This window comes from Carassius gibelio, chromosome A13, assembly GCF_023724105.1.
Source record: "Carassius gibelio isolate Cgi1373 ecotype wild population from Czech Republic chromosome A13, carGib1.2-hapl.c, whole genome shotgun sequence".
Classification (NCBI taxonomy): domain Eukaryota; kingdom Metazoa; phylum Chordata; class Actinopteri; order Cypriniformes; family Cyprinidae; genus Carassius; species Carassius gibelio.
Window position 1 is genome coordinate 3,072,187 of NC_068383.1, and position 16,826 is coordinate 3,089,012.

The 16,826-nt window shown below is 34.2% G+C and overlaps 1 protein-coding gene across 1 annotated transcript; it reads left to right on the top strand.

Moving 5' to 3' along the window:
- Positions 1–275: 275 nt before the first annotated feature.
- On the top strand, positions 276–16,327 carry LOC128026760 (fibulin-7). Its single transcript, XM_052614029.1, has 8 exons — positions 276–514; positions 1,607–1,769; positions 4,178–4,354; positions 8,547–8,672; positions 9,852–9,989; positions 10,804–10,941; positions 12,648–12,786; positions 14,807–16,327. The coding sequence occupies exons 1-8, from the start codon at positions 443–445 to the stop codon at positions 15,180–15,182; spliced, it is 1,329 nt and encodes a 442-aa protein (XP_052469989.1). The 5' UTR covers positions 276–442; the 3' UTR covers positions 15,183–16,327.
- The last annotated feature ends 499 nt before the right edge of the window (positions 16,328–16,826 follow it).

The following is a 16,826-nucleotide window of genomic DNA, read 5'->3' on the forward strand; positions in this document are numbered from 1 at the left end:
AACTTCCATATCTTTCAAAACATTTATTTAGAAAATTTTGGAGACAAATGTCATCAATAGTAAGTCATATGTTTTATGTCTCATTCTTATCATACATACGATCTGTGCAGTATCACATAGAGACCTTTTGATGGACGAATGAACGCTGCCCTCCCAGAAGAATCTGCGCTTCGGTTCGATCGAATCATTTAAAAGAATCGTTTCAAATGAACAACTCGCGAATCAGACGTCACGACTCCACAGGCGCTCGCGCGTCTTCATGTGAGAACAGGAGCATCTTAACTAACTCCTGCAACAGTTTATCAAACATTTCCTCTCAGGCTTGTTTCCAACGACATTTAGACTGCACAGCTTGGAACCGTGAACACATTTAAGGATTAAAAACAACCGACACAAGAAGAACATTCAGCGCTTTTAAAGAGTCCCGGTCAGAAATAGGAGGATGAAGTTATCATACACAGTTTATCTCCTGCTGAATTTTTTATCATTGTACGACTGTAATGATTCAGCGCAGGTGAGTATGCACGTATATTTATAATTCTATTATTGATATTTACATAATAGCTCTTTAATATTTATATGAATATATAATTATAATGCAAAGTTTCAATCATATTAGTGCATTATATGATTTTATATTATTATGGCATGTTTCAAAAATCTAAACCACCTCAATAACAAACATATGACAAACTTGGCATAGAGTAGATCAATTAATTTGAATAAATATTGAGTGACTTTTAGTTCATTTGGTGATATTTAGTGGATTTATGAAGTCGGTTCTTCATAGTGTAGCTTTTTAACAATATATCTATTAATTCATCTTTGTCATCCTTACAAATTTCTTTTAAAGTTTTGCTTATTTTCTTCACAATAAATCCCACTTGCATAGCTAAAATGTCTAGTATCTAATTAAATGACATTGAGACATTTTAAGTGTGACTTGAGTGTCCAAAAGGTTTCAGAGCCAGCAATTTAAGTTATTAAATCTGTCAGATGCATTGTTGTATTTTTTTTCCAGATAAGCTCTGCCTTTATTTACCATGGCATGGCGCTTAGTGAAATTTAAAGCCAATACATTTCTTCTAATGAGACTGTATTAAACTGCCATGAATAACATACAGGAGACCAGTGTTTTGGACAGAGGTTGTAGAGACATCTGCCTAACAGCTTTCTGTAGAACTGCCATCAAGCAGCTGAATATAAAAAGTGAGTATTAGACTCTTACATGTGGTTCCTGGAGAGGACCTAGAGGTTGCCCATTGAGCGAATGCACGGTCCAAATGCATCTGAGACAACATCGCTTCTGTTAAATTGTTGCTGGAGTAATATTTGTGTTTCTAAGGGAACTCAGTTGTGTTGGCCTGAGCTTTCATGCCATGCCACACAGGAGTCCCTGTGCCTTAATGCATGACATCACCCACAACATCTGTCCTTGATCATTCATATGCATTTTTCATTTTCATACAAAGCTAACGTTTAGTGGGAAGTTCTTTAAATCTCCTCCATATATGAGCTTGTGTTCGGGCGAATCTGTAATATAGGGATAACTGCTTGCCATCAAATTGTAACCAGGTGCTGGGATGATTGTGCTTTTTTGCCTCAGGGTTGTATGGATAAGCATCGAGTGATGGGGATGCTGCGTCAAATGGAGAAGTTTCTTAAAGGACAGGAGATCCGATTCACCGAAGGGCTTCGGATTATTAAATCAAAACTCACAAACCTTCAAAACTCAGTGTCCAAGCCCCCACAAGCAGACCAGTCCTCGTGTAAGTGCCGTAACACTTCACATATTCATATATTTTATTATATCAATGGACTGTGTAACTGGTTCTTTCTTCTTTAATAAATGCACATGTTTATTTCTGACTTATTGATGATTCTAGGCCACTGGTATCAAAAATAGCTTTCAGTAAACTCTAAAAAGTATACTGAAAACAATAGTGTTACTTTGAAACCATTTTCACTCAGAAATTACTAGGAATTACTACAAGAAACACATTAAATGAAACATGGAATGCTGAAGTAGATAGACTAAAATAATATTTTCTAATGTGTACTCAAATCATCTTTGTTTTATTTACAGCTTTAAAAAAAAAAAAATGTAACTATAGTAACTTAAATAACTAAAACTGATTTCAAAATAAAAATAAAGCTAAATAGAAATGTTACAAAAAATCCCCAAAACTAAAAAGTGACAAAATGTGACAAAATTACTAAAACTTAAAGTTAAAATGAAAATTTAAAATTAAAAAACTATATAAAAGCATTTTTTTAAATAAACACTGAAATAGTCTATACATAATACAAAATAAATAAATAAATGAATAAAATAATATAACCAACAAAATAAATAAATTAATAATGGAATTATTGAAATTGAAAAAATGGACAATTGGCCCTTTTGCATGAAAAATGACACTCAGATTTCCCTAATGTAAACACACCTTTAGTCAGGGTAGACAGTATATATAATTTACGTATACTGTATAAAATGAGACACTAAGGGTAAACAGGTTGCACCGCTGTGTACTTCAGTATTCATCATTCAACTGGAAAAACATGACAAATATATTCATGCATTTTCAGTGCACATAAAAAAAGTATGCACCTCTTGTGCCAGCAAACAAAATAGATTATTTTAAAATACTGATTGTGTCATTGATTGAGTCAATGTTGCTGCATCGGGATGCACACAGAGCAATGTTTTTGCATATGAAAGATAGGAGAATATATTTCACCACAGAAAAAAATGATATACTTCAGCTTTACAGTAAATATAGTTTCTGGCTAAAGTCTTTTATTGGAATTAGGAAAATGAATAAAAAAAATTCAGTCACTTTCTCGTGTATTTTTGCTCTGCTGCAATGTGTTTATCGAATGAAAGAGTGTGTGTCACTTGGCGAAAAAAATATTCAGCCAATAAAAAAATTGTTTTTGGTAAGTAATTCTCACAAAGAGGATTTATTCATCCTAATAAACCAGCTTCAGAATTCCCACAAATCAATGATCTCTAGAAACCTATTTGTGTTATATAAGCATGAAATGACTTCCTTCCTTTAAAAAGAGTGGTCTGGCTGCTTCAGGTTTGGAAAGGAGTTGATGCTCAGCACTCTACAGATGATGTGAACGGGTCGGATGAGTAGCTGTATCATTTGGCTCAAGCTGATGCACAGTTCATGAACCCGGGGTTGGCGGCAGGAATGATCAGGAGTTACTTCTGCATTCGTAGCAGCCAGTGCTTGACAGGATAAAATGAAGTAGATTCTTTGACAAACTACAGATCATCTTCTACATCTACAGTAAAGCACTGGAGTGATAGGATTGTGCATTCTTCTCATTTCCCAATGTGAAAAACAAATGCCTCTAAAAACAATATATATATTGCTTGCTGTGTCGGTTTTATCAACTTTTTATTATTATTATTATTAATCGATCATGCATTAGTTGTTTTCTTTCACATATTATATAATACAAAGGGATTTAAACTTTTAAATGTGACTTTGAATGTTACATTTACAGAAAATGCACAATGCTATTACCGTGTTAAAAAAAAAAAAAATAACACAGCCATTTGTTTTTTTTTTAGATATTTTGTAGATATTCAAGATTTTTGCAGAGCTGGTTTAGATTAAAGTTTAAAACCAAAAGTATTATTTACCGCCGTAATGTGACATATTATAGAATAAAACTGAATATTCAACAAAAAAATACAGAGAGCATGACTGAAAACAGTTTTTAAAATTAAATTGTAAAAAATAAAGTAATTATTTTTATTTTTCATTATGTTTTCATTTGAATTTTTAACTTTACGTTTACTTTTAAGTTACGTAATGTAAGAAACAAGTTATAGCATTTTGAAATACTTTTTTTTTTTTTGTGTGTGCATTAATTGTGCACAATTTGACCAAGAATGTGAATTAATAAAGCATATAGATTCAACCTCAATTTCATGTTTACTTCAATACAACATACAAGCACCAGGTCTTGTTTTTCTGATATTCTCTCGGAAATAAGGCATTTCCCATCTTTTCCCACATTCAGTAACACACGCCTTGCTTCGGGCAAAATCTCCCAGCATTTCAGCACGTGTGACTCCTGGCCCTCATTTAACCCTGTTCGACTTGACATTCCTCTCTCTTCATGTGTTTCTCCTCTCATGTCCTCTCATCTTCAGCTCAATCCTCATGTCCACCTCTGTTGGCTCCGGCCCATGGGAGGAAGTTTGGCTCAAAGTACCTGGTGGGTCATGAGGTCCATTTCACCTGTTCTCAGGGTTATCGCATGATAGGACCGGGAACACGCGTGTGCCATGAGAACGGTACCTGGAGCGGAGTCAGTGTCGTCTGTAAAGGTGAGTCGAAAAGCTTCAAATTACTGTGTAGCATACACTGTTAATCATGGAACATCAATACATAATGTAAATAATTCATTTGAAAACCGTTGATTCGAACTGGATGGAAACCAACAACTGTCTTTATGAGTGAATCATTGAATCATTCAAACACTTATTGTTTCAGGAATGAAACATTTGACTGCCATCATGCTAATTCCTTCAGAAACTAATCAAGTGTCTGATTCATTCTGGAAAGAGTCACTGAATCATTCATGCAATCGATTCATTCAAAAACACACCTTCATCCATCAAGTAAACAAGTGTGTGCTTTTATGAGTGAATCATCGATTCAACAGATTCACTTAAAAACAAAACAAGTGAGTGAATCATTGAAAGGTGTTTCTAGAACACCAAGACTACCGTTTTATTGTGGTATTGTGAGCTGGGAAATCTGTAATCCTCTTCAGGGTGACAGTACTGAGATGTTTCTTATAAATATATATTCTCATAAATTATATAAAAAAAAATTCTAATAATGAAGTTAGTATTTGTAGAAGCTTATTTCTACAATGGTATAATACAAATAAAATAGGTAATTGTGATTTTCTCAGAATTGGAGTTACATAGAAACAATTTAGATTTTCTTCTTGCAATTCTGAGTTTATGTCTCTAAGTTTATATCTTAAAACGAATTCTTAAATAAGACTCAAAATTTAGAGAAAAAAATCCCAAGGCTGAAACCAATGTTATGCATGAGTATGAGAACCCATTTATACATATAGTAAAATAAACATACAAGTACATATATGCATACATAAAGGTTGTGACTATTTCTTGTGTAAGAAACTATATTTCTCATTAATTCATATCCCAAGATTCATATTTTTGTTCTTTTTCATCTAATCTGTTTTATTTTCCACTCTGAAGCAGTAACAGACATCCGTAAAATCAAAACACACTTCCATCCGAGGTATTTCATAACTTTAAGACATTATTCTAAAACAAGAAAATTTTAATAAAGAATAAATAGAAGCGTCCAGACTTTGGACTGGTAGTGTACCTCGGTCTGTGTTTTGTATGAAGTCTCAGAGGTCAGAGGTTAAGCTCATGCACACATCTCATTAAGCGTGCCCATGGTCTGATAGCACGCAACTATTCTAAGCATGCTATTGATGACTTCCTTTAATAACGTTGCTGGCAGCAATCGGGACATTCCTTGTGGTACAGCGGGACGGGGTGTGTTTGAAAGGGCCGTGTGTTTGAGGGGAGCGTTTAGGTTAAAGGCAGCACAGACCGTGTAATGTCTATATTTCCGCAGGCGGGTGTAAGGGAGTCTATTTTGAGAGTTTTGAGGTCCGAAAGCACCTTTCAGACTTGCTGAGAAAAACATAACTATGTTCATAGGCAGTTTTGATATATTTTGGGAACTAAAGTGAACCTTTTACATCTGTAAATTCTTGCACTTAAGCTTTCTGGGAAAGAAAATAAACAGGACACTTCTGGCGAAGAAACATTCCTTTGGTCGGAAAAAAGTTTTGATTCCAAAGATTTTACTCTTAATACAGAAAATGTAGAACACATTCCAGGTGCAATATTATATATATATATATATATAGCATTTGGACTTTTTCATAACAATTAAGCATTAGCACATCATCCCATCACAATCACAATCCCAATCACGCGAATAGGCTTTTGCGTTGAGAGCATGTGGCAGCTGTGACATTACTGTGAGGGAAAAGCCATCATCCAAAACAAACCATGGCTAACAGTCAGATTCAGCCGTTTATTTATGATCCAGAATCAGATCCCGAGGCTGAAACTGAACGAGAGCAGCAGCAGCAACGACTCGCTCCGAGCGGGGCTCGAACCCGGGTCTCCGGGAGGGGAGGCGGACGCACTAACAAGGAGGCAGAGATATTTGAAGCAGTTTTACTCACCGCCTGCGGTTGCAACACAAGATCGTGACCCTTTTTCGTTGGGATTGCATCATCCTCAAGAAATAAACGATACGCAAATCCGTCGTCAAACTGGGCCTTGTTTGTAAAACAAGCATTTTAGAAATGCAGGGAACAAACACAAACACTTGCACAACCCCGTTGATGCTCTGTAAAAATAAACTCCATCCACTGGTCCCTTAATGCTGTTTTTTTTGGTAATCTGTGCAGGGTTGTCTTGCCCTGGAAACCAAAAACACACTTCTTTTGTGACATTTCTCGACGCTCTCGCTCTGATCAGTGAAGTCTGTTGTGCTCTCAGTGCTCTGCTATACGGGAGCGTGCGCTCTTCCGGCAGACGTGCCCTCAGGACCCATATAAGGAAATTCTGCTCCATCTAACGTCACACAGAGCCATACTCGAAAAAAACTTTCCAAAACTTGTGACAAACGGGAAGGAGTATTTTTGGAACAGAAATACTCCTTCAAACGTACAACTTAATTTTTTAAACTTTGTCCATGTTTAGCATGGGAATCCAACTCTTTAACAGTGTAAAAAACTCAGTTTGCATGAAATAGCATTTCACCCCCCCCCTTAAGCATATTTTTGAAAACATTTATGAATCATCTAAACCAGATACTCAACCTCAGCATTACACCCTATACTTACATCACTACTGTTTTAATACAGAAATAACCAAATCAAAAGAAAGTGGTTTAAGGGACAGCTGCATCAGCTCTTCAGAGATCTCATGTGTAGCTATCAGTGCTCTATCTGCTCATCTCTGTCTTCTTCTGTCCACGAGCCTCTCAAGCATGCTCTCTCTGTCCATTACAGATGTTTACATCAGCATCAGTAAATTCCCATCTAGAGCAGATGTAAGTTTGCCCCCCGCAGCTGCTGCAGACAGATGTTGCGTGGCACACTAGCTGTTGTAAACCTAACCGTCCTCACAAGCGTTCACAATCAGATACTGTGAATACGACAGCGATGAATAATGAGAGAACACAGTTTAGATGAACTGGTTTTTAGAAGCCGCTCAACATTCCATTTCTCAGCTTCAACACTCCATTGTTAACATTCCAGGAGATCTGTTTCATTTCACTGTGCCCTTCTGTACAGGAAACAGGGAAGAATGTGGGCTCGTTTAATTCCTTCAACAATTCAGGTGTTTTCCGTGGACACATAATCCTCAGCTCTGTACAGACCCGAAGATAAGAATCTGGGGAATTTCAACTATTTCTTTTATTAAGTGACGAAAGTGAAAGTGACGTGACATTCAGCCAAGTATGGTGACCCATACTCAGAATTTGAGCTCTGCATTTAACCCATCCGAAGTGCACACACACAGAGCAGTGAACACACACACACACACTGTGAACACACACCCGGAGCAGTGGGTCTAAGCCTTAATTAGCATTGCAAATCTATGATCAGTATTCCAATTAATACAGTAAGTGGCTGGAACTGTTGTTTTTTTGCTTTGTGTCATTATTTTCATGACAGGATGGATAGATGGAGGGATGACTAAATAAATAAATAAGGTTATGTTGATTTAAATCATTGATTGTATATATAGTTGTATATACACAAATATATATTTTATTAATTTTTTTACTGTTCCATATTTATTTTTATTTTCTTAAAAATTGCTATAGAAGGAACAATCAAAAACAGTTAAATCTGCAAAAAATAAAAGGCTGATTTAGTGGCTTTACAAAACACACAAAAATGCAAGGTGAATCTAATGAAACCAAACATTTTTGGGTCATATTTCAGCATTAAAAATATAAAGAAAAGTAAAAAAACACAAGATATTTTGCACTGTGACATTATTTTCATGAGAGCATTTATTTATTTATTGACTAATAATTATTGTATTGCCTTTAGGTTGCATTAAATCATTGGTTAAAATTATTGTATTACATTGTTTTCATTTTAATTTCATAAAATATTTCTATAATATTTTGCAAAAAAAAAAGAAAAAAGAAGTAAAAGGCCAGGGTTCGCTTTGGCAATGTAAATCGTTTGTCTAATTGTCCTAAAAATAAGATAGATATATTTTAATTTCTAATTTTAAGATTAATAGCATTAAGTCAAGCCACCATTATGTATACACTGTATATAGTGCTTTATACAATACAGATTTACAACATTTGTTTGGGTTGATTTGCGATCAAACCTGTTTATTGTGAACTGTAGCATCGCTGATCCCAGCTAACCAGAGAACAGACACATGAGGTCAGCACATAAGGCTGTTGTCTTTCACACAGATGTGAGCGTGTGCGCCAGTGGCCCGTGTCAGAACGGCGGCACCTGTGTGGAGGCTCTGAACCAGTTCAAGTGCGCCTGTCCAAACAACTGGAGCGGGAGTCAGTGTCAATACCAGACGCAGACAGGTCTGTGTTTCAGTAATCTATTCTATACGTGTCGGAGGCAGACAGGAGGATGGAAAAGAAGGGAATCTGGGAATCCAATCAACTAGGGGTGTATGATATGGCCAAAATATCATATAATGATTTTTTCAGGAAGGATCGGTGACCCATCATCTTATTGCGATTCTATTTCATGTTTTTAAAGGGATAGTTCACCCAAAAATTAAAATTCGGTCATCATTTACTCACTTTCAAGCTGTTCCAAAAAAAAGTTTATTTCTTCTGCTGAACACAAGTATTTTTCTGAATAGGGTTGATAACCAAACAGTTGACAGTAGCCCGTTTCTGCCACTGAATAAAAAATAAAACAAGGTAGTTGTGACTTTTTTTCTCACAACTCTTACTTCTTTCTCACAATTGCAAGTTATAACATCAGAATTTCGAGATATAAACTTGCAATTCCGTTAAAAATAATTCAGAGACTATGAACTCGCAATTCTGACTTTATATCTCGCAATTGTGATTTATGAAGTCGAAGTCGATGAAGAATTGCGAGATAAAAAGTCGTAGTTACCTTGTTTTATTTAATTTTTTAGTGGTGGAAATGGGCTTCCATAAGCCACTGGCTTCCATAGTATGAAAAAAAGGTTACCCACCAGTGTTGAGGAAAGTTACTTTTAAAAGTAATGCATTACAATATTAATACTAATTGCAGGCAAATACAACAGGCAGAAGAAAATGCATATTCACGTGTGTACAGTAGAGGGCGCACCTCACACAAACCTCTCAGCTCTGCTACCATTCTGATTGCATGAAGAATAGGATGCAGGAAAAAAAGTTCAACACTTTTTAACAATAATAAAAAAAATGAAACATAAAAATCATTTTTGCTTATAAGGATGGTTGAATTAGTTCATCAAAGTACAGCAGCAAAGACAATGATTATTAAAATGGGATTCAATACATAAATTATATTTGTGATATAATCTCCCACCCCTAATATCAACTACACATTCATGCATAAAAATTAAAATTCCACTAACATAATGAATGTTACATAACAAATAACACACTTCACCTTTAACCTGTGTTCCGGTCTTTAAATGAAAGCATGCATGTGAATGTTTGTTATTCATATGCGCCGTCTGTGTGTTTGTGGAAGGTTAAGTCTCCTCTTTTCCATTTCCTCTCTGTCTCTCTCAGCGCCTCCGGAGTGGAGCGTCATGAATGACCCAGCCTTCAGCCGAAAGCCCCGCTGTGCCAAAGTGGAGCGAGCTCAACACTGCAGCTGTGACGCAGGCTTCCACATGAGCGGCACCTCAGACAACAGCATCTGTCAGGGTGGGTCCATGCAGGGATTTTAGTAGAGATCTCCGGATGCATTAAAGCAATAAACTACTTACAATGATTATACCAGTAAATGCTACATGTATTATTAACAATGATAGAAGATGACACTTAATAAGGGCCACTTTAACATGTCAGATCAGGTAAAAAAAAATAATAATATATATTATTATTATTATTATTTTTATTTATTTATTTATTTTTTTTTGTCAGACAAGCCTTTTCTGACCTAAAATATTTAGGTGTACTATAAAAAGTTTTATATTTTAATAATTTAACAATACATTCACATGTTCACAGTACTTGATTTATGGTCACATGACATTCATGTAAAAACAATTTAAAAAAAAAAATTATATATATATATATATATATATATATATATATATATATATATATATATATATATATATATATATATATATATATATATATATATATATATGTATATACATAATCATATATATATATATATATATATATATATATATATATATGATTCAATTAATTATTAGCTTTTTCATCAAAAGTTTGGCTATAATCGAACAAGAATATTTACAAATATGAGATGAAACATATCATATACTGAAATATCCCATTTATTGTTAAGCTATATTAAGTTATAATAGGATCTCTTTCACAGCTTTAAGAATCTTAATTTTTTTTAAATGTGTTATATATATATGCTATAGGACTAGTTCAAATAATATTTTCCCTAAGGTGTATTTTATTTCCATTTCTGTCACTGTCTCTTGTCAGATCCACACATGTAATCATATGTTGAGTTGTTATGTGTGCATGTGCCCAGATGTGAATGAATGTGAGGTGTATAAGACTGAGCGTGGAGGGCCTCTGTGTGGTCACGCCTGTGTAAACGTCCCGGGATCCTACCATTGTTCCTGTCCCACCGGATACAAGCTGCTCGCTGATGGAAGAAGCTGTGAGGGTGAGTGAGAAACGCTCTTAATACGTGTGTTTTACAGCCTGATGTCACAGGAGAGTAAGAAATAAATAGTTCAACTAAAAATAAACATCCTGATGTTATTAACTCATCCTCATGTCGGTCCAAACCCGTATGATGTCTTTGCTGAAAGAGCCTCTGATTTTAGTGGTTTTACACTTTGCAAAGCTCTGCAGGGGTAAATGAAGTGGGTAGATGAAGACAAATAGTGAGAAGCGGTTTATTTCGGGATTTGGCTGGTGAGGCTTAAGTACATTTGGAGAACAAATGAGAGAGATGTTTTGGCTGATCATGAAATAATTTGGATAAAATAAAATATACAATATTTTCAGTAGTAGCATTAATAATAATAATACAAATAATAATAATAATAATAAACCTAAACTAAAATAAATAAACAATATATTTGACCTAGCTCTTTTTTTTTTGACAACTAGTCAATTTTTGTGACCCATCCCTAATATTTATGTAGTGTAAGTCTGACATTTAAATAAGGTTGTGTTGTTGTATTATTTGTATGTATTGTCAAGTTTAAGGCTGTTGCTTTTTTCTTTTTTTCTGCGACATTAAGCAAAAATAATAATTAAAATAAAATAAATGCCATCATACTGATGTTTTGTATTTCCTCCTTGAATAGTTTAATTGCCATTTGCTACTTTGTACTACAGTAGTAACTTGTTGTGTAACAGATTTTCTTTTTAGTTGAAGTTCTGATTACCTTAGAATAAAATTGTAAATAAAATAAAATAATTATAATTTTATTCTTAAATAATCAGAATTTCATCTGGACAGTGAAACTCTTTCTATAAAATAGAAAATCTAAATGAAATGAAATGAAATAAAATCAAATAAAATACAACAAAATATTAAATATTATATTTTATTCTGCCATGTAGTAGAAATTTGGCTTAAATACAGGAGTTTCATGCATTTAAAGTGTGGATAATTTTCTAGTTGAAATTATGATTATCTTAGAATAATAAATAATAAATCAAATAACATTTTAAAATGCTTTTAAATATTTAATTTATCATCTAGATAAATAAAGGAACCATCTAGAAGAAGAAAAAAACAGAAAGTAATTTCTTACCACTGATGAATGAAATGCTTGCTCTTTTAGAAAATCTAAATAAAATAAAATATATTTAATTCTCAAATAAAAAGCGTTTCATTGGGCAGGTGGAAAACATGTGGCTTGATTATAAATCTTTGTCTATATACAGTAAATAGACAGGGTAACAAAGATAGCAATATATTAAATTTGGTATGAAGACAACACACAATTACAAATATTTAATGCATTTAAAATGTATGCATATAGCTTGCATGAAATTGTATGTACTGCCATGGAGTCTCAGATGTGCAATGATGTGGCTCAATACAGAAAATGTAAACAGATTTTAAATAACAATAATTATAGAAATATATTTTAAAGACACTTCAGTTTTAGATATTGCACAAGTGATTGAAAAGTATCAAATGTACAATGCATTTTAACACATGTGATGCTTTTACAAAGATGATCCCACTCAGAAATCCAGCCAGGAACACATCTACCATAATTAGAGAGAGAACTACGCAAATCAGATTTAAAGTCTAAATGAAAATTCCCTCATGTAGCCAGCATTTCCAGCTCTATGCATCTTCTCTCACTCTATTATTTCTCTCCTCTCTGAATCGAATGTCTCCAGATGTGGATGAATGTCTTACACAACAGCACAACTGCAGTCATGGCACCACCTGTATCAACAGCGGAGGAGGTTTCCAGTGTGTTAACCCAGAGTGTCCACCCTCGAACGGCAACATCAGCTACGTGAAAACATCACCTTTGTGAGTTAGCATACAGCATCCACACCTAGTGAGCTGCCTGATTACCTACTGCATGTAACTCAAATAAGACCTGCTTTACAAGCAAGTATACAACAGAAGACTTGACAACTCTTTCCAATAGTATGATGTTACCTGAATGTGCTTCCAGCAGCTGGTAGTTAAAGTTTTCTACATGCAATTTGATGTAATGAGAGTCTCAGGACCGATAACTGTCTCTATCCAATCACGTGGATGGATAAAAATAAAATTAAAACAGAAAAGTACAACTCTGATTTTAAAATATGCTTAATATTACTGTAACTTGAGTATTTGTAATGTATTACTTACTCACACCTCTGTGATTATGAACTGAAAAGACATAATTATGAAATGCTGTCATAATTATAAAATAATAATTAAATTATGAGATAAGACAAATTATGACATGTCAAAATTGGCATACTAAATCATGATTAGATTAAAAAATTAGGTGAAAATTAACATTAATTCAGAATTATGAGAAAAAAGACGGAATTATGACATATAATAATTAAGATTTAGTGTGTCATTATGATAAAAAAGTTACATTACAAAAGTAAATGAAACATACTAAGTCATAATTGAGATGAAATAGAAAAGTCAAAATTATGGGATCGTCATACGGTTAAATTTATTTACTTTCATAATTTTGACTTTTCAATTTCATATCAAATATGAGTATATGACTTAGTATGTTTAATTTGGACATTTATCTCATAATGACATACTAAGTCATGATTATGAGATAAAAGTCAGAATCATAATACATTTAGTCAAATTGTTAAAATTATGTAATCTCATCGTTTTGACTTCAGTTTCCTCTCAATTATGACTTAGTATGTTTAACTTGGACTTTTATATCATAATGACATTTTAAGTCATGATTATGAGATTAAAGTCTGAATAATTATATACTAAAGTTATATAGTTAAAATGATGTAATCTCTCAATTTCATCTCAACTATGACTTAGTATCTTAAATTTTGACTTTTTATCTCAGTGACATAAGTCTTAATTTATGAGATAAAAGGCAAAATTCTGACATACTAAATCAAAATTATGAGACAGTCATCTTAAGTTTCATATCATTTACATCGCATCATTATGACCTAGTATGTCCATTTACATTTTTTACTTCATAACTATGAAATAAATGTCAGAATTATGATTTTCCAAAGCATTATTTTTTTCTTTTATGATGGAAATGAGGTTACAAATTTAAAAGTGGATATGCATTGTGACAGATTCGTTTGCATGCATCCTATAAATCCCAAGTATTTAATTATGTAATATGTTTTATCGTAGCTTTTAAAAATGTGAACTGTGATTATCAATTAAAGGGATACTCCACCCCAAAATGAAAATGTTGTCATTAATCACTTACTCCCATGTCATTCCAAACCCATAAAAGCTTAGTTTGTCTTGGGGACACAATTTAAGATATTTTGGATGAAAACCGGGAGGCTTGTGACTGTCCCATAGACTGCCAAGTAAGTTACACTGTCAAGGTCCAGAAAAGTATGAAAGACGTCGTCAGAATACTCCATCTGCCATCAGTTGTTCAACCGTAACGTTATGACAAGAATACTTTTTGAACGTGAAGAAAACTAAAATAATGACTTTATTCAACAGTTCATCTCCTCGGTGTCTCTCCGCATCACCGCCACAAGGATATGCTGTTTTCTTTCAAATCAAAGTGTAAATACACCCGGAAACGCATCCTTGTGTCGCAACTGACACAGAAGAGCGCACGCTCTCTGCGTTCAGCGAAAATGACGCTATGGTGATGCAGAGAGACACAGAGAAGACAAATTGTTGAAAGTTTGGAACGACATGAGGGTGAGTTATTAATGACATAATTTTGATTATTGGGTGAACTAACCCTTTAAATTGTGTTTCATTTTGGTATGGAGTATCCCTTTAAATAAAGTTCTTGGGATTGTGTGGACTTGATTACTTAACTAGGTTTTGGAATTGATCTGTAGTGTTTAATGATCCACAGACAGTGTGAAAGGAATCCCTGTCCCATGGAGAGCCGCTCATGTCCGTTTGCCGCTAAGACCATTTCTTACCACTACCTGTCTCTGCCGTCCAACCTGCGCACCCCGGCCACGCTGTTCCGCATGGCCACTGCGACGGCTCCGGGTCGGCCGGGTCCAGACAGCCTTCGCTTTGGCATCGCAGGCGGAGGTGACGCCCGCAGCATGTTCGTGATGCAGCGCTCAGACCGTCAGACCGGAGAGCTGATCCTGGTCCAGCCGCTGCGAGGCCCGCAGGAGCTCAGCGTGGAGGTGGAGATGTCCGAATACGCCGACCGCACTTTCCAAGCCAAATATCTGGCACGGGTCAACCTTCTGATTTCACCCTACGAGTTCTGAAGAGGCTGGCCGCTGTCTAGATTGAGTGTTGATGATGAGACTTTTGTTACTAAAGCTGAATGATGGAGTTGTTCTCAGATGCGACTCGATATTGATGCTGGAATAGCACAAAACTGAAAGATATAGAAAGTACAGTGAAAGTCATGCTTAGATGGAAGTGAAATTATGACCTTTAAGGTATTTTTTTTTATATAATGAAAAATCATATAAAATGCTTTTGCTTTACCTTTTAATACATATCATGGTTAAAGGTTAAGTGTGTATTTTTTCTTGTCAAAGTTAAATATACTTTTGTGCTGGATATCTGTTTTTAAAATCAAATGCAAGACGTTTAAAGATATTTTAAGACCTGCACAAATAAAATGAATACTGTTAATGTCCAAACACAACAAACCACAAATTATTTTACTAATTGAAGCACTCTCGTATTTAATTCATTTATATCAATTTTTCCATCCTAGAATTTAAGACCTTTTAAAATGATAATTATGACTTTTGTTATACCATTTTTTAACCTTATATTTGATAAATAAATAAAAAAGATCACAATATTACACACTTGACCTTCCATAAACCATTTCACAAATATCATTTCTAATTTCTCTAACACATCTCAGATTGATAAAGGTTGATGCAAGTGGGAAAAAGTCAATAAAGCGTAAAGCCTAATGTAAGTGAAAGAAAAAACAAGTGATATAAAGTGATTAAATACAAAGCGAGCTTTATAATTGGTTTGTTCAATCAGTAAGGAAACGAAGATGGGATTGTGTTTAAGAGCCAAAGAAAGAAAGACACAAACATCTGCTAAACCTGATGAACAGAACAATAAGTCATTCCTTCTTTTTAACTCCTTCTGCTTCAGTACATGGTTAATTTAAATTTGTATTTATGCACTACTGTCTTTTTAAATAACTTACTTTAGGCTTGTTTAATGTTTTCTAATAAGAACAACGAAGTCTGAACGTTGCGTTTTTTAGTAACTATGCATTTGAATATAATATATTTCTACAGTATTTGCATCTGTTGCTCATGTTATATCAGGTTTGGGATCAAATACTCAAATCAATGGCTGTTTCCCACATTATTGCTTTTAATTGCTTACTTGCACACACATTGAACGTTTCTTAATTAAAGTGAGAAATTAATTTTTCTGTGTTTTGATGTCTTTCTAGTTTCTTTGATCTCACACAGAACAATCTGCAAATGAACAACAAATGAATCAAAATGAAAACAAAGTCAGCATTATTCATCTCTTTGATCTTCGTTGTTGTTTTCTTTGTTGACATTTTAAATGTTAATTTGAATTCGTTCTTAAAGGGACAGTTCAGTTATAATTTAAACCTATTTAAATTTAAACCTAATTTTTGTTCCGTCCAAAGTGAGAGAGTAAACCTTGAGGAAATTTTCAGTTTTGGGTGAACTGTCCCTTTAAGAGAAAAGGACAATAATGTCAAGCACATGTGGTTCTCCAGTCTGTTTTCTCTCAAAATAACCACAGGCTTCCAGAAGCACATGTTCAGGAAGGAAAGTCGTGTGCCTGTTTAAAATGACAATGCATTTGTAAAATTTTTGGATAATAAATGTGAAGCATCTCTGCTCACTGGCCCAGCCTGAAGCTTTCAAAAAGTTTTCACAAAAGTGCAG

What these genes read in the sequence shown, in the direction of transcription:
- LOC128026760 (XM_052614029.1), top strand. Translation starts at nt 443, where the DNA reads ATGAAGTTATCATACACAGTTTATCTCCTGCTGAATTTTTTATCATTG. An exon ending in AGTCAGTGTCGTCTGTAAAG is followed by an intron (nt 4,355 to 8,546) that starts GTGAGTCGAAAA and finishes TCTTTCACACAG; the next exon opens with ATGTGAGCGTGTGCGCCAGT. An exon ending in TGATGGAAGAAGCTGTGAGG is followed by an intron (nt 10,942 to 12,647) that starts GTGAGTGAGAAA and finishes GAATGTCTCCAG; the next exon opens with ATGTGGATGAATGTCTTACA.